We start from the raw sequence: 18082 nt of genomic DNA, 5'->3' as shown, positions 1-18082 counted from the left end.
TTAGTGTGTTCTGAATTTTTAGACCTGGGGGGGAGTCTGCTTTGCAGAGCTTGTGACTCAGTGCTGCCAGGGACGGGGGCAGACGCTGCTTCAGAAGTTGCCGGCGTGTCAGATGTAAGATGCCTGTGGATGGTTATAGTAGAATCCTTCCTTATGTGGCCAGGAGTCTTTGAATTCCAAAGAATTTTTCTCTTTGATTATAAACTATAACAGTGTCAAGCAACTCCAGAAATTGAGAATGAACATGTGATATATTAAATTTGTTTCCAATTCCCTGATGAGTCGAAAACTCTTGCAAGTGACATTAGCAAGCAGTTTGCTCTCAGCTACTAACCTAAAGGTTGGCAGTTTGAACCCACCCAACAGTGCTGTGGAAGAAAGGCCTGGCGATCTGCTCCCATAAAGATGACAGCCAAGAAAACCCTATGGAGCAGTTTTACTCTGTAACACAAGGTGTTGCCATGGGTCGGAATCGACCCAATGGCAATGGGTTGTTGTTTTGTTGTTTATGACAGTCTATAAATGACTTCATAATCTCTTGCATGAAGGAGCCATTCTACATTTTTATTCAGAAAAATGCCGTACGTTAACACTTCTTTCCTTTCGCTTGCGCGTTTCTCGGCTCTCCCACTAGTTACCTCGTGCTTTTTCCTGACAGATTAGGGTTTGTTATCCCCGGCGTTTGTGACCATCAGACTCACTTTTTCTTCCTTCTGCTTGTTGTCCCCAATTAGAAAATAATTTAGGTAATAGGATACATACATGACTCCTAATAGATAATCACCAATGTTTATATAACGCTTTCGAACACAGCGCGTTCATGTTGATCATCCCCTTTGAACTTGATGCAGTGCTATAGGTGGGAGTCACTGCTGTAGCCACGTTTACAGCGGAGACACTGATGCTCAGAGACCTGAGTGACAACCTTCCTTAGGACGCAGAGCTGTTAGTGGTGGCTTGGAACCTCTGATTACAAATCGCATATTTTCCCTACTATATATGTCTTTGGGTTTGAATTCTTTTTGATTGAGTTATATTTTACTGGAAGAGAATGGAACTGCTCATCTTATTCTAATGATTTCACTTAAGGGGAGTCGTCAGCCAGAAGCACAGGCTGTGTGCTGTAATTGTGATTTTGTCTGGATGCTGTTTTTATAGTCAGCTTTGGAAAATTTATCTGCAAGTGTTCGCTGCTAGTATATACGTTGATTTTTGTGTATTAACCTGTCTTTGCCCTTCGCTAAATTCACTTATTAGTTCTACTAGTAGATAGTTTTATTAGTTTGTAGATTCCTTAGACTTTTCCGTGTAAACTGTTTTATATCATCAGCAAATTGAGACTATTTTACTTCTTCCTTTGTGATCTTTATCCCTTTTATTTCCCTTTCTGGCCTTGTTGCAATGTGTATACTACAGTAAGAAACACTGAACGAAGGCTGTTACAATGTTCTCATTGCAACAAGATTCTTTTATGTCCTGTCTTATATACCATAGCTATAACATTGGAGACTGTTGTTACTGGCAATTGGTTTTAATAAGCAATCTCCAGTTACTTGAACTTTAGAAATTATTTGCTCATTTATTTGTAATAAGCATCAATATCTGTTATGAGATTGTTATTTGTGCTATACTGAAATTTGGCAGTTTTGATAGATGTTGCACAAGTGTGTTTTTATTTGGAGGGATTAGAATAACAGGAGCTTAACTGAAAAGCACTTCCGTGGAGGAAAGGGTGGCTAATTTCACAGGCTAAGTTTACAGAGAAGCCTATTAAGCAAAGTGAGAGAAAAGGAGAGAGGAACTTGGAACGGAAAATAAAGTGTCTAAAATGTGAACAGTATCCTTGACTGTTCATTGTAGCAGTATGTAGCACTATGTCTATAAGTAAATATTATCCTGGGCTTTGAAAAGTGACGTAAATGGACAAAAAGAGAAATAGAGTCAAATCTAACTCTGATACTTCCAAGCTGTGTTAATTGGGAAGTGACTTAGCCTTTTTTTTTTTTTAAATTAAACTGCAAAATGGAACTAATAATAAGCAGTTTACAGGGTTGTTAGGATTAGAAATAATATAGGTAAAGCACCTGGCACATATTGTTGTTGTTGGGTGCCATTGAGTTGATTCCAACTCATCTCCACCCCATGTGACAGGGTGGAACGGCCCGATAGGGTTTTCTAGGCTGTAATCTCGAGGGAGCAGATGACCAAGTCTTTCTCCTGCAGAGACGCTGGGTGAGTTTGAACTACCAACCTTTTGGTTAGCAGCTGAGTGCTTAACCATTGTGCCACCAGGGCTCCTTTTGGCACATGTTAGGCATATAGTAATGTGTGGCTCTGATTATTATAGGGCTCCATTCTTCATTATTGACTTATTAAGTCATAATCTATTTATTAAATTATTGTTCTAATTTATCAATGTTTATCATCAGATGTCATGTGTCACTGAAGGAAGGGAAACAATGTTTTTGGGACCCTGTGCTGATAAAAGGATCTAAAACTTTATGTTCCTGCACAGATGAGTAAGGAAGAACGACGATAAGATATGGTAGTGGTGGTAGCTGCATCTTTGCCAACTGTCTTCTATCCCTTTTCTTCCCTTACTCCATTTTGGAGGGCCAGACATGCATGTTTATTTCCCAGGCATCTTGGAGGATCTCGCCCAGCTGTGAGTGTAGCCAGTGTTAGGGTAAAGCGAGTGCTCAGCTGTCGAGAAGCACTTGGAACCCAGGGCTGGGTGGGGGCTGTGGAGCCGCTGGAGGGTTGTTGCAGTGGCCGCAGCAGCACGGTGGCCCTTAGCCAGGCTTTGTCTTCATTGTTTGCCTTCCTTCTTCGCGCCTTTTTCTGTATCTCGATTACTCGGCCGGGTGCCCCTGGCTGATGTGGTAACCTGTCTCTTTCTTCTAGAATTCTGAAGGTGGACTCTACGTATGCATGAATACATTTTTGGCCTTTGGAAGGGAACATGTTGAAAGACATTTTCGGAAAACTGGACAGAGTGTATACATGCTCCTGAAAAGACATGTCCGAGAGGTAAGACTTCGGGAGAACTCGCCTTGGTGTTTTCCTGTGACCTGGTCCTAGTGTGCTTTATCACGTGGAGAGCTGACTGTGCCAGATAACGTCTGATGATCTTTGATGATGGGGCGCAAACACAGCACTATTGCAGAAATTCATAGATTCTTCCAGCTTTATCCTAACTGGTTTTATTTCTCTCTCTCTAAACCTCTGATTGGAGTTGTTAAAAGGACTGATTGAAAAAAAGTGTTTTCAAGTCTAAAAGGACAGAAAATAATGCCAGAAAAACCCATGGACCTAAAAATCAGAAATAAAAAACATTAACATTTGGATTTTTTACTTCATATATTTAGTGAAAGAAATAGTTTTCTTGAAAGTTTAAGTCCCTTTTGTTCCCTTCCCTCCCCAGAGGTAACCACTGCTGTGAACTTGTTGTTTCTCATTCCCATACATGTCATTATATTTTATCTACATACATGTTTTCACGAACAATATATAGTAATATTTTATGTGTTAAAAAATATAGACAAATGCTATTATACCTATAATTATGCATAGAGTTTTCCTCTTCAACATTGGTTTTGAAATCTGCCCGTGTTGAGATGCATCTGGATGCCCTTAATTCATTTGAATAGTTGTTTGGTATTCCGTCCTGTGAGCACCTTTCTTTACTGTTCTGTTCTATTGTGGAACATTTAGATTGTTTCCATTTTTTTTTCTTCTTAAAACAAGACAACAATGAACATCTTTATACATTTCTTCTGGGGGCATGTGCAAATTTCCTTAGAAAATCTATCTACAAGTATTTTTCTGGCTCATGGGTATGCTTGTCTTCAGTTTTACTAGATACTGCCAGATAGCTCTCCAGAGCGCTTGCACCAGTTTACAGCCTTGTCTGCAGTGATTGTGAACTCCTGTTTTCTTAGATCCTCACCAACCCTTGGTGTAGTCAGACTGTTGATTTTTGCCAATTTAATGGTTATGAAATGGCATTTAAATGTTTGGCGTTTCCTTCTATGAGGGTTGACCATCTCATATGTTTGTTGGCCACTTTGGTTTTCTCTTCTCTGATATGCCTATTTATATTTTTGGCCCATTTTTTCTGTGGATTTATCTTTTTCCTAATGAGTTTGATGAGTTCTTTTTACATTCTGGATGCGAACATTTGTCTGTTAGACGTGTTGCAAACATTTTCTTATAGTCTGTGCTTTGTCTTTTTACTTTTTTTATGAACTATCTTGTTGAGTAGAAGTTTTATATTTTGATGTGGTTAGATTTATTAAGCTTCTCTCTTAGGAGTCACACTTTTTGTATCTTGTTTAAGAAATTGTTTCCTAACACAAAGTCATAAAGGTATATTTTCTTCTAGTGGCTTTTTTTTTTTAAGTTTGTGTACTTTTGTGCGTGTTTTAACATTTTAATCATCCATCCATAGTTTCATTCTGTATGGTGGGAAGTTTGGGGGTCTACCTTTATTTTTTGCCACGTTAGTAACTAGTTGCCCCACCATGTGTAGAGCAGCATATCCTTTCCCAATGATTTACATTGCCATCTCTTTTATATCTGAATTTGCCATTCACACTTGAGTCTATTTTGAGGCTCTCAGTTCTGTTTCATTGGTCCTATTTGTCTCTGTATTGATGCAACAGGCCTGGATATCTGGTAGAAAAAGCACTTCTTCCTGTTGTTTTTTTTAACCCAGAACTTTTCTGGATGTTTTTATACTTTTATTTTTCTGTATGGATTTTAGAGTCAGTTCATGTAGTTAACATTCCTGTTAAGATTTTGTTTAAATTTGCATTGAATTTATAGGTTAATCTAGAGTCGACATCATTGTGTCAGCTCCATGAGGGCAGGGACTTTTGTCTGTTTTGTTCACTGCAATGTCCTCAGCACTTAACAGCGCCTGGCATGCAGTAGGTTCTTCATAAATACTTACTGAATGACGACTGTTCAACACCATATACCTATCTAAGGAGACCTGGTAGTGCAATGGTGAAGTTAGAACCCACCCAGTGGCTCCACAGGAGGAAGACCTGGTGATCTGCCTCCGTAAAGATTGCAGCAGCATACCTATCTGTTTATTCGGGTCTTTTTCATGTCCTTCGATAATATTTTGTAATTTTCTATTAAAAACAAACAAACAAACAAACATACTGCCATCAAGTTGATTCCAACTCATAGTGACCCTATAGGACAGAGTAGAGCTGCCCCATAGGGTTTCCAAGGTTGTAAACCTTTTTGGAAGCAGACTGCCACATCTTTCTCCCATGGAGTGGCCAGTGGATTCAAACCACCAACATTTCGGTGAGCAGGTGAGCGATTTTAACCACTGCCCCACCAGGGCTCTTTGTTTGGTTAGAAACTTTTTCCCCAAGTACCTTATAATTTTTGTTACTATAGTTATTGATATCTGTTATTTATTTATTTATTTTACATATTTTAATTGGTTATTTATTGATGGTGTTTGGGTGTGCTATTAATTTTTAAATCTTGATTTTATATTGAGCAACACTGTTCAACTATCATTTTAATTCTTATATTTTATGTAGAATATCTTGGATCTTTGAGGTAGTCAATGCTGATTTGAGTTTCATCTAATCTCCCATTCTAACCCATTGTCTTTGAGTCTGGCAAAGGGCCACTGTGCTGCTGTAGTCACTGCAGTGACCCTCTAGCAGTTCCACAGCCACCCACAGCACCCACCCAACCCTGGGTTCCAAGTGCTTCTGGACAGCTGAATGCTGTTGTCCATATCCTTTTTAACCTCTGCCTCCTAGTGGCCTCCAGGCTGTGACTTCAGTCTGCCACTTCCACCCTGCTTTTTCACCTCACGATTCATTACTTTAAACATTCTTTCAACACTCCCCTCAACTGACCCCAATTCTCTTGTCTTGCTGCCTTAACTGTCCTACAGAGCACCAACCAGTCAACCCATTAACATCATCCTCTGCTTCCGTGTATGGACTACTAGGAACCCTGCTCTGCCATGTGGTTTGGGACCATGTTATATTCCATTCCTTCCTTCTGCCTTCTGCTGGGCCCTCTCATTGCCCAGCAAACTTCTAGTCTGTACTCCCCTGAGTGGCTACTCCAAATATTGGATGCCAGAAACTATTTTAACTTGTACTTTACAGAGAAAACAGGGACCCAGGACAGGAACCCACTTCACTTCTTTCTTGCCTGCTGGAAACTCTTCTGCATCTACTTCCACTTTTTTTCCCTCCCATCTCAGCGTCTGTCCCCATGGTCCTGTTTCTCCTACCTGGTGAAACTTGCTCCTTCACTAGCTCTGTTGTTTCTTTAACTGCCGTTAATCGGCCCCGACTTATGGCGACACCATGCCCTACGGCACTAAATGCTGCCTGGTCCTGTGCCATCTTCATGATCATTGTGGATTGGACGGTTATGATCCGTATGGTGTTCATTGGCAGAATGTTGGAAGTAGATTCCAGGCCTTTCTCCTCATTAAATTCACCCCTTCTTATATCTCCAACTTCTCCCTCTTGTGGCTTATTCTCTCCCACCTTAAAAAAGAATATGCCACAAAACTAGCCTGTAATTCGTGTGCTCCTTTAGTCATCACAGCCTTCAATTAAAGCTTCTTGAAGATATTTTCTGTTCTCATTGTTCCCACTGCCCTTTCCTTTAACGTTCAGCATTGCAGGCTGATCGACCTTCCTGCCAATCCACCAAGGGTGCCAAAGGTGTCAGAGACCTCCTAGTTGCCACACTTGGTGGATATGGGTCAGCCCTGATTTTACGTGACTTTTGGGAATTTGAAATTGCCTTTATTTTAGAACTTTTCCTCTGTTGGTTACTTTGGCATCATTCTTTCTTGGCTTTCCTCCCGCCTTCAGACTGCTCCTTCTTCATTTCTGTCACTAGCATCTCTTTCTCCATTCACCCCTTAAGTAGTGGCATATTCTGGGATGCTTCTTTGACCATCCTCTCTTCTTTCTCTGGAAACTGCTCTTCCTCATTACTGTTGTCCATATCCTTTTTAACCTCTATCTCTAAGCTAATGACCTCCAAATTCATCTCTCTCCAGAGCTAAGATCTGACCATCCAACTCTGCCTTGGATTTTTCTACTCAAACATCTCATGGGTACTTCAAGCTCAGTGTGCCCAGACTGAACTAATTATCCTCTTTCACAACTTGTTCTTCCCTTTGGATTCCAGAGACCTAGATGTCCTTTGGACTCTGCTTTCCTTCCATGTTTGGTTGCTGACCAAGTCCTGTCACCTAGGCTTTCCAAATAGTTCTGAAGATCATCCTGTCCTCTCCATTGCTGCTATTCTTGTCTGAGTGCTCATTGTCCCTTAAAAGGAATAGTACTGTAGCTTAGTGACTAATCGCCCCTCTTTCAAACTTGCTATTTCCTTTCCAGTCTGCACCCTGCACCCAGAGTGATCTTTCCAGATGCCTGTATCCCTGTGGCACATGGGAGCTTGAGTCTCTGATGTCTCTCCCTTTGTGGCAGGATGAAGTTCAAACTCTTTTGCCTATGATTACCAGGCCCTCCGTGGTCTGCCCCTGCAGTTGTTCTAACCCTCACTTTTACTCCACCAGCTTTCTGCTTCAGCCATAGCAAACCGGTTCTCCTTCCTGGAACCCACTGTGATTGTGTGCCTTTGCACATGCTGTTTTCTCTGTCTGGGATGTTCTACTTTTACCCCTGGTCTTCTTTTACCTTTTACCTGTTGTAGTGCTGCTTATTTTTTACATACCCCTGGTGGGTCCATCCATCCCTCCATCCCTCCCTCTACCCATCCATCCAGCACATATTGACTGGTACCTGTGATATGCCAGGACTGTTGCTCTTCTTACCTGACAAGCTTCCTTTCCTCTTGTGCAGATGAATTGATCGTTTTCTCCTTATGATATGATTGTATCTTTTTGACCCTCTCTTAACACTCTCCAAAATATATTGTGCTGTTTGTTTACATGTATGTTTCCCTACTGTGCTGATGAGCTCCTCCAGAGATGGGACGTGTCTTCGTTCACTTTGCATTAAGCTCTGGCACAGAGCCTGACACACGGTCACAGTCATGTTTGCTGACCGAGGAGTTCCAGTGTCTCAACTCTGTTGATTTCTAGTGTTGACTGGTGTAGGAGCAGAGCTGGTGTTCTTTGGAAGGAAGACATGATTTCCCGTCCCTCTAAACGGAAGCGGATCTAATCCAAGTGTAAGCTGTGAATACCGCCATCAGTGAGGGCCTCGTTTTCCAGCAAGTCTTTATGTTGACTCTCTCCTTCTTTCTCCTCTCACCATCCTGCAGTAGTGAAAGGGGTAGTGAGATTGGAACTATTAAAAGGGTGGCGTAAACTTCTTTAAAGAGATTCCAGGTGATTTCCAAGATTGTTAAATATAGATTGTTAAGTCGGCCTTTGGTCCAGGTTTTATTTCATCCCTTTTTGAGGCAGTCACATGGAAGGGGAGAGGACAGAGGCTCTGAGACCATGGAGGAGTGAGATTAAGAGAAATGTGCCTTAGTGTTAGTATTTGGAGGGATAGGTTTTTGAGCTAACAAAGCCCCCCAAAAACCCATTGCTGTGAAGTCAATTCTGACTCATAGTGACCCTGTAGGACAGAGTAGAACTGCCCCATAGGGTTTCTAAGGCTGTAATCATTTTGGAAGCAGACTGTCAACATCTTTCTCCTGCAGAGCAGCTGGTGGGTTTGAACTGCCGAGCTTTCATTTAGCAGCCAGCCAAGTGCTTAACCACGGCACCACCAGGACTCCTTTTGAGCTTAAGTCTTCTGTAAGTTTCGCATTCCTAAGATGTGAATTACATCCACTCCTCATTTACCTACCTAGTTAGGTTCTAAAGACCAGATCGCTCTGCGAAAATTGGCATTAGTTGAAAATGGAAGATGACTTCATCATTACATACCCACCAAATTACATCATTATGTAACTGCCAGATTACATCATTATCTCTTTTGTTATTATATTTTTTCTCCTTAATTTTTTTCTTTTTTGATGGATGGCATATGCTTTCAGTATTGAAATGCATGCTTACTAATTGAGCATATTTAAATTTTTGGTTGGTAATATGGATTTTGAGAAATATGTTCTGATATAAGCCGCCAGTGAGGTGAGTGGCACTGTGGCATCACTGATCTGTGGTATGACAGTAAACCAATGAGAGCTACTTAATTTATCACGGGCTCCTTTCCGTTAGGTTACATGGGGGAACCTCTGGTTTTCTAAATATGACACAGAAAAACCAAAATAAACCCATCAGGGCTCCCTAACTGTCACACAGAAAAGCCATAATTATGCTTGCAAGCCTTATCTCACAGAAATAAAGGAAAAAAGGCCAAAGTTTATAAAACTAACACATCCAGGAAGCCTCACCTAGTAGAATGCTCAACCTACACTACAACGAGGCTCCAGCTCCAGTCTGCTGAGCTTCATGCATTTCAGAAGGGACCCACCTTGATGCTAAATGCATTAGAACTGGAATAACGCCTTACCTCTGAGGTCCAGAGGCATAAAAAGTGGCTGGTATACCATTAACCCAGTCGTAACGAAAGAGTTATGTATAACTGCCAAACCACTGACAATCATGGCGCAGGCAAGTTGATACATAACCTTAATCATCACAGCCAGCGTTACTCTCGCCTGGTACCTCGGTGTTTGGTACTGCCAGACATACGTCGTTAACGCACAGAATAGTCGGGTAGTAGATTTTTTACTATTGCTGTAAATGCAAAATGTCGGATAACGAGATAGTTAAGTGAGGAGTAGGTGTATAAACCTATAGCAGAAGCTATAAAAACTTAATGTGAGAATCACAAACATAAGTCAGCCTTTGATGTCAAATACTAAAATGTAGGAAAGGAGACTTGAGGACTGGTGAGTGGAAGGACTGAAGAAACAGCAAATGGACAGCAAGGACGTGATGCTGCCGTAACTCGTGGCTGTTTGAAAGATGCCAGGGTTGGACTCACACGCTGCAGGGTGTTGAAAACTTGCCCTAATAACTGAAAATATATAAAGGGTGGAGATAGAGTTTTAGACTTCTTTGAAATAAACATTATTATCCTATTGGAGAGTAAAATTTTTTGTGTAAGCATCAGAAGGGTAATGAATGACCTCTTCTATGTAACCACTTAATGAGCATTTATTTCATTGCTACTGGCGACTTCCACCAGTGGTAGAAAATACATGAAGCTTAGGGTGGCAAGCTTAGGGTGCTCTAAAATGTTTATAAAGGTTAGATTGAAGTTTAATTGATCAGAGTATTAGTGAATATTTATTGACAGTTATTCACTCTTTCAGTAATAATTGTTGCGCACTCCTGGGGCCAAGCACAGGGGACCCAGTGGGTGAGCAAAGAAACAAGATCCTCACCTCCCTGAGTTGTGATCACCCTTCCTCAGTCATGGCACCATCAGGCGTGGACACCAGCTCTCTTGGGAGCACATGCTGTTTGGAAGTTTAAGCATCTGATTTACCTTGATCTCTGGTTCCTCATTTCCCTTTCTAGAAGTACTTTCTTTTTTTTTTTTTAATTGTTGTAGTTTAAGTGAAAGTTTACTTTTCCAGTTAGTCTCTCCTACAAAAATTTATACATACATTGTTATGTGACCCTAACTGCTCTCCCTGTACTGTGACAGCACACTCCTCCTTTCCACCTCTGATTCCCCATGTCCATTCAACCAGCTCCTAACCCTCTCTGCCTTCCCATCTCACCTCCGGACAGAAGCTGCCCATTTAGTCTCATGTATCTACTGGAGCTAGGAAGCACACTCTTCACGAGTATCATTTTATGTCCCACAGTCCCGTCCAATCTTCATCTGAAGAGTTGGCCTCGGGAATTGTTTTAGTTCTTTGTTGACAGAGAGTCCGGGGGCCATGCTTTCTGGGGTTCCTCCAGTCTTAGGTCAGACCATTAAGTCTGATCTTTTTGCTAGAATTTGAGTTCTGCACCCCACCTTTCTCCTGCTGCATCAGGGACTCTCTGTTGTGTTCCCTGTCAAGGTGGTCATTGGTGGTAGCCAGGCACCATCTAGTTCCAGAAGTACTTTCCTTATAATTGGTAAAATGATCAGGTGGAACAATAGCATTGCCCTTCACCTACCTTCATGACCTAGGTCAAGTTCCTGCTTATCCTAGACTGTCTTATTCAGGTTGAATATTTCCTCTTGGTCTTTTATGAAAACTGGGAATCCCTGCAAGTACCCCCCTCAACCCCCCACCACTGTATTGTTTATTCCACAGGCTGCATTTTAACAATCTCCTGTTTCCTTTTCAGAAGGTAAGAGGGGCATCTGGTGGAGCTTTACCAAGAAGAAGAAATTCCAAGATTGTTTTAGGTAATGTAAATAATATTTCACCCAGATTTCCTTCCTTCCTTCCCTTTCTCCCTCCCTCCCTCTCTCCTTCCCTCCCTCCCTCCCTGCCTTCCTTCCTCCCTCTTGTGTATATGTTTGGTTTGGAGTAATATATTGCTTATTGCTGTACAATTTAAGGATGAGAGGAACACATTTAAACTGAGATTATCTGATTTTACTGTTTACTTAGTTGTGAAGGGTGTTCTTAACACTCATTTCTCAGCTGGGTTGAGCGTTTTGGAGCAATTACACTTGTAGTGACTGGAGAATAATTGTCTTCTGGTCTCTTTTTTTTTTCTGCCTTTAAAACTGAGCCAGTTTCTTTTTTTTTTTTTTAATTAGCTAAACTGCAGTCTTCAGATTTCATCATTTTTCCCACTAACACTCTTTTTCTGTTCCAGGATCCAACCCAGGATCTCACGTCACATTTAGTTGTCATGTTTCTGTAGTCTCCCCAGTCTCTGACGGTTCTTCAGTCTTTCTTTGTCTTCAATAATTGTGACACTCTTGAAGAGTCCTGGTCAATTATTTTGTAGAATGTACCTCAGTTTGGGTTTGTCTGGCATTTTATCGTGATAAGTCTGAGGTTAAGTATGAATGGCAAGAATATCACAGAGGTAATGCACCCTTCTCAGTGCCTGGTATCAGGGGCACCTGATGTTGGTCTGTCTTCATACTGGTGACGCTAACTTTGATCTCTCGTTAAGGAGGCACGTGCTGGGTTTCTCCACTGTAAAGTTACAGTGTAATTGATAACTTTGCTGGAGGTGATACTTTGAGACTATTCTAATATCTTGTTTCTCAAAGTTTTGCCTGCTAATTTTAGCACCCCATCAGTGGATCTTGCCTGCAATAATTACTGTGATGTTTGCCTAGTGGTGATTTTTTATTTTCCCTCATTCAGTAGAGCCAATTTTGCTTATGCGAATGAGTATTGACTTTTATATCATGTAATAATGGTCACATTTCCGATTAAGCTTCTGATATAGTTTTCCCAGGAGAAGTGGTTTGGTAACGTTTGACCAAGTACATTTGTATCCCTAAATACTTGGGATTTTTGTTTGAAAGGAAATTTCAAAATTATTTGCATAGTATGATTCTATTTCGGTAAAAAATATTTATACATACACGTGTATGTATGTGTGTATTTATACATGTATGTGTATGTAGGGGAGCCCTGGTGGTGCACTGGTTAAGAGCTTGGCTGCTAACCAAAAGGTCAGCAGTTGAAATCCACCACCTGCTCCTTGGAAACCTTATGGGGCAGTTCTACCCTGTCCTGTAGGGTCACTATGAGTCAGAATCAACTCGATGGCAATGAGTTTGGTGTATGTATGTGTGTATCTATATACCTCTATCTGTAAATCTTTCTGTATTGTTTATATATCTGGAGACTGGAAGAATCTGGAAAAATAAACTCCAAATTGTCAATAGTGGCTATTTCCCAGTGGTGGGATTGAGGTGATTATTATTTTCTTCCTTTTGCTTATCTGTTTTAGAGGCTTTTTCTATAACAAATATAATGTTACTTTTATAATAAAAAGATACATTAGTTATTTGAAAAGTAAAATTGTTGAAAATAGTCACAGAAATGAATTTCCTTCAGTTGCTCTGGACTGGACCGGACCTTGATGTCTTCTCTGCTGATGTTCAGCTCATGGTTTTCTTTATATGGCTTATCTACAGTTGGTTATCAGCCCTGGCCAGTCTTCCCCACTTCTTAGCATGTCTTTGGACCAAACCCAAATCAACCAACCAAACCCAAGCTAGCTTAGAATGAGCCCTAGAGCTGACGTGACTGAATGCGTTGTGATGTCTCAGGTTATTGGACTTCTTTCTCCCTTCCGTTAATGGGTAATGTGACGTCTTCCAAACTAAATGGCATCAGCATGGCATTCTTGAAGGTGGAAATGATGAAACATTTTGACCTACGTTTGTTATTTTTTTAAATTATTTTCTGTGGTTGAATGAAGATGTTAGCTGACCTCTTGTTCTTCAACCTTTTTGTGTTTTCACTCAAGACCTTGAGGTTTCATTTCTCTAGTGCTTATTTTAGTGGCAGAAGAAGTTGTCAGGTAACAATTAAAAAAATTAGTCCAAAGATAAGCACTGAGGTTTTGTGCTTCGTACTGTGTGGGCCCTGTCATTGCTTCTGGAAGTGCTCTCCCACCATTTTGTTTCTGGGGGCTTTTTCTACAGGTTGCAGTCTGTTCACTCAGCATTCCATATCATAAAAACACAGACCAGCTGGACTGTCCCAGCTTTTTAAAACATTAAGTAGGAGTACCATTAGCACTCTGGGACTTGTCTCAGGGATCACTTCCCTATTGTTTTCCACCCAGGTGCTTCACAAATTTATGTTAGCTACTTCACCCCAGTAAGAATTTGGTTTTCTGAGCTCTGACTTACACTTACATCTCCCTCAGCTGATGCTTCTTGTCTCCCAGTAGCTGGCACTTTTCTCACACTGATCACAGATCTGTGTTCAGGTTGATGTAGCCTATAAATTAATTTCAGTGATGGACCGTATTAGGATTTGTCTTAGTCATCTAGTGTTGCTATAACAGAAATACCACAAGTGGATGACTTTAACAAAGAAAAATGTATTCTTTCACAGTCTAGAAGGCTAGAAGTCCAAATTCAGAGTGTCAGGTGTAGGGAAAGGCTTTCTCTCTGTTGGCTCTGGAGGAAGGTTGTTGTCATCAATCTTCACTTGGTCTAGGAGCCTCTCAGCGCACAAACCTCAGGTCCATAGGATGAGTTCTGCTTCCTGCATTACTTTCTTGGTGGGATGAGATCCCCCATCTCTCTGCTCACTTCTCTCTTTATATCTCAAAAGAGACTGGCTCAAGACACAATCCAATCTTGTAGATTGAGTCCTGCCTCATTAACTTAACTCCCGCTAATACCATCTCATCAACATCACAGACATAGGATTTACAACAGGTAGGAAAATCACATCAGACGACAAAATGGTGGACAGTCACACAATACTTGGAATGATTGCTCAGCCAAGCTGACAGATATTTTTAGGGGACACAGTTCAGTTCATAATAGGACTACATCTGGCTCTATGTAACAAGAAGCTTAAAAAATATTGGTGACTTAAACAAACAAGATGTTTATTCCTCTCTCATGTAGAGGATGTTGGGAAGCAGCAAGTCTAGGCTGACGATGTCTTATGTTCAACAGGAATCTGGTGTCTTTCCACATTTCTATTTCACCGTCTAAACTGTGGAAACCCTGGTGGTGTGGTAGTTAAGAGCTACAGCTGCTAACCAAAAGGTCGGCAGTTCGAATCCACCAGGCACTCCTTGGAAACTCGATGGGGCAGTTCTACTCTGTCCTATAGGGTTACTATGAGTCGGAATCGACATAATGGCAACGGGTTTGGTTTTTTTAATCTAAACTCTCTAATGAATTCCAACCTCATGGTCACTTCATGGTTCAAAATGGCTGTTCGAACTCCAGCCATCACATCCCCGTTCTGAGAAGCAGGAAGGTGGAAGGACAAAAAAGCTTGTAACCCAGCAGAGTCACCTTCTTTTTATCAGCCTTCTCACAAATCCCACTTCAGTTTACGTCTCTGAGATCAGAACTTGGTCATGTGGCCACAGCCAGCTGCAGGGAGACTGGAATATAAAGTCTTGCTACTGGCTTGATTGTTTAAAGTTGAATCTGTTACTGAGGAAGAAGGGGGAAATGGATATTGGGAGGCAGCTAGAAGCCTCTGCCACACACGCCTTCCCTAGAGGGAACATTGGGTTATCTCTTCACGGAGAGGAAGAGAACTCAGCTCTCCTGGAGCCTCTTTTGTTTCTACACTTAGAGAGTGCTTCCCACTGGTCCTCAAACGCTGATACCCAGTTACCCCTTTCTAATGTTGATGGCTAATGCTTTATTTTGGGTAGAGGCCTTTTTCACCATTCACCTGATGACTCCGATTTGTTTTCCATTGGCTCAGTGGTGACATTGAAACCGCTGAATCATCAGTTATGATCTTCAAGACGATTTCAAGAGGGAAACGGGCCATTAGCTGGTGCTGGGTGGCTTGTCTAAGGTCTCCCGGGCGTCATCCTGTCTCTCAATGGTCGAGTCACTCCTCCTCCCAATTACTTTGATGTGTGTTCATGTGAAATGACAGTTAAGGACCCTTCTCTCATCTTTATCTTTTGTTGGTATTTTTTTTCTTAACCAACACTTACAATTAATGGTAATTTTAAAACCATCAAAATTTTATACTTCTTTTTGCATTTAGGATTTAAAAAGTATTGTTTGAATGAATAACACATGGACAAAGTTTAAAATTCGAAAGGTATAAAAGGCTATATAGTGAAAAGTAAGTTTCTCTCCCTTCCGTCTCTCCCGGGCACTCAGTTACAAATAGTACTATTTTCTGTTTGTCCATCCTTGTATATCTTGTACATCTTTCCAGAGATAATCTCTACATATACCATGCTTTTAGGTTTGTTTCCAGTGGGGCGACGAGCTCACAGATGCACTGTGGGATAGTTTCCATCTTCAAGGAAACACAATGATGCATTGCATGAAGTACTAGGCTGAGGTAGTTTGGTTTCAATATTGTCTTGTATTTTTTTTTTCAGTGACTTCGTATGTGAAGCTGTCTTTTTGGTGTTATGTGGTTTTTTTTTGTTTTTTGTTTTGGTAAAAAGCAAGTGACTGACCAGTTGCCGTCAAGTTGCCGTCAAGTTGCCTCCAACGCATGGTGACCCCATGTGTGTCAGAGTGGAACTGTGTTCTGTAGGGTTCTCAGTGGCTGGTTTTTTGGAAGGAGATCACCAGGGCTTTCTTTGGAAGCGCGCTTTCGGTTAGCAGCCGAACTGTTTGCACCACCCAAGGATTCCAAAAAGCAAACACTGTGAAAATCAAGGTGGAGCAGTATGTGCGGGTGGCAGCATCCAATCTGATTCAAAGAGAGGTGGCACAGTGTCCAACAGGCGCTCTCATCCCTTTAGTGAAGAATTGTAGCGATTTAAGAATGAAATAAAACATTTTTTCCTGCAATTTAAGTGTATTATTTTTTCATAGGATTACTAGGTTGTCAGGACATAACTACTAATTAAGTTGTTTGGACCTAGTTACTAAATAAGTGGAACTATTTGGTATTTCTTTTGGCTTAGGGGTGCTGTGAAAAAATTACTGGGATGCATCGGGGTGCTGTGAACGGAGAAAGTTTGGGGAACTCTGCGTTAATGTTTTTAAGCTTGAAAAGGACGCCATTAGGTTGTGTTTTAGAAAGGTAATTTGCAACAACGTGCAGGATTATGAATTTGGGGAATAAGCTGATATAAAACTTGCTGTTTTCTGAGATAGAAGGAGAGATCGTTGTTAGTTGCCATCAAGTTGATTCTGACTCATGGTGACCCCAGGTGTGCAGAGAACTGTGCTTCATAGGGTTTTCAAGGCTCTGGCCTTTTGAAAACAGATTGCCGGGCCTTACTTCTGAGGTGCCTTTGGGTGGGTTTGAACCACCAACCTTTTGGTTAGTAGCCCAGGCTTAACCTTTCGCACCATCCAGGGACTCCTAGGAAGAGAGAAAGGGGGGAGATAAGGGAGTCCGGGATCCTCGAAGAGATACCCCACGGTTCAAAACATGATTCCGGCATAATCTTATATGTTGTTATATGTATTTAACAATGAAACTACAAATGTGTACAGGTAGGTAAATAACTGCTAATGTATTTAATTTAAAAAAATACCATATCTTTGGTATCTCATAAGAAAAAAAACCACACCCATTGCCATAGAGTTGATTCTGACTCATAGCAATCCTATAGGACAGAGTAGAACTGCCCCATAGGGTTTCCAAGGAGCGGCTGGTGGATTTTGAACCGCTGATGTTTTCGTTAGCAGCCAAACTCTTAACTACCGCACCAGCGGGTCTCCATGTCGTAAGAGACCGTGCTAAATACTCACTTTTGTGTGTGTGTGTGTCCCTTTTTAATCCCTACCCTTCACAAATAGGAGTGAATGTATGAAATTCTTTTGTGTCTGAAGACTGGGAAGTCAAAGTCAAAACCGATCAACCTCAGACAGCCTAAATTGCACTCTTTGGCTTAGCTCTGGTGTTCGCACTCTGTGAGACTCAGGTTGCAAACAGAAAATTTGTGGAAACTCCCAGGAATTGGCCTGTTCAGAAAACTCATATGACTAGAAAGTTCAAATAAAAGTCAGAACAAGAACATGTTCTACACTTCGGGCCTTTTCCCTCCTGTACATTCTTTTGAAGGGAAATAGATGGTAGCATTTCACAACACTGGAGCAGCCAGACAGCTAACCTCCAACAAATAAACTGAAACCAATGTGGTCAGGCAGAGACAACTCTGGGCTGGGAATCAGAGCCCTGGTTTTATTTAGGTATTCATTTCTCCACTGTGCTCCTTCATAAGCTTAGAGAAGTTACTTCTTGGGAAAATGGGTATGTGGTGCCAGCCCCAGGAATCTGGGAGGGTCACTGAAGTACAGCTGTGGAAGAGGGTTTTTTTAACTTAGAAAAAACTCATTCATTTGTTGTCAGTTAATAGCCACAATGGCGAATGACTGCTCGGGAGAAGCTGAGTGTTCCAGTCCTGCTGATCCCTCGGGTGTGGTTACTCTGTAGTTTCATCAACTAGATATTTTTAGGGTGATGAGATTCAAATTAGAGAAAGTTGGAAATTTTAGATTTTTTACTGACGGTTGTGGAGTTATGTATGTGC

General features: G+C 41.3%; 1 protein-coding gene across 1 annotated transcript in view; it reads left to right on the top strand.

Annotated features, from left to right (window-relative positions):
• The first annotated feature begins 2441 nt into the window (after positions 1-2441).
• Positions 2442-18082, top strand: part of USP13 (ubiquitin specific peptidase 13) — a 103589-nt gene continuing 87948 nt past the window's right edge. The window contains exons 1-3 of the mRNA XM_023736841.1: positions 2442-2519; positions 2905-3030; positions 11285-11345. Of these exons, the coding sequence (XP_023592609.1) occupies positions 2932-3030; positions 11285-11345 (160 nt within the window). The 5' untranslated portion in view covers positions 2442-2519; positions 2905-2931. The remainder of the gene's footprint in view (positions 2520-2904; positions 3031-11284; positions 11346-18082) is intronic.

This window comes from Trichechus manatus, unplaced genomic scaffold (genome assembly GCF_000243295.1).
Source record: "Trichechus manatus latirostris isolate Lorelei unplaced genomic scaffold, TriManLat1.0 scaffold00092, whole genome shotgun sequence".
NCBI classification, from domain to species: domain Eukaryota; kingdom Metazoa; phylum Chordata; class Mammalia; order Sirenia; family Trichechidae; genus Trichechus; species Trichechus manatus.
Note: the sequence above shows the minus strand (reverse complement) of the source record. Positions and strands in the feature narration are given on the sequence as shown.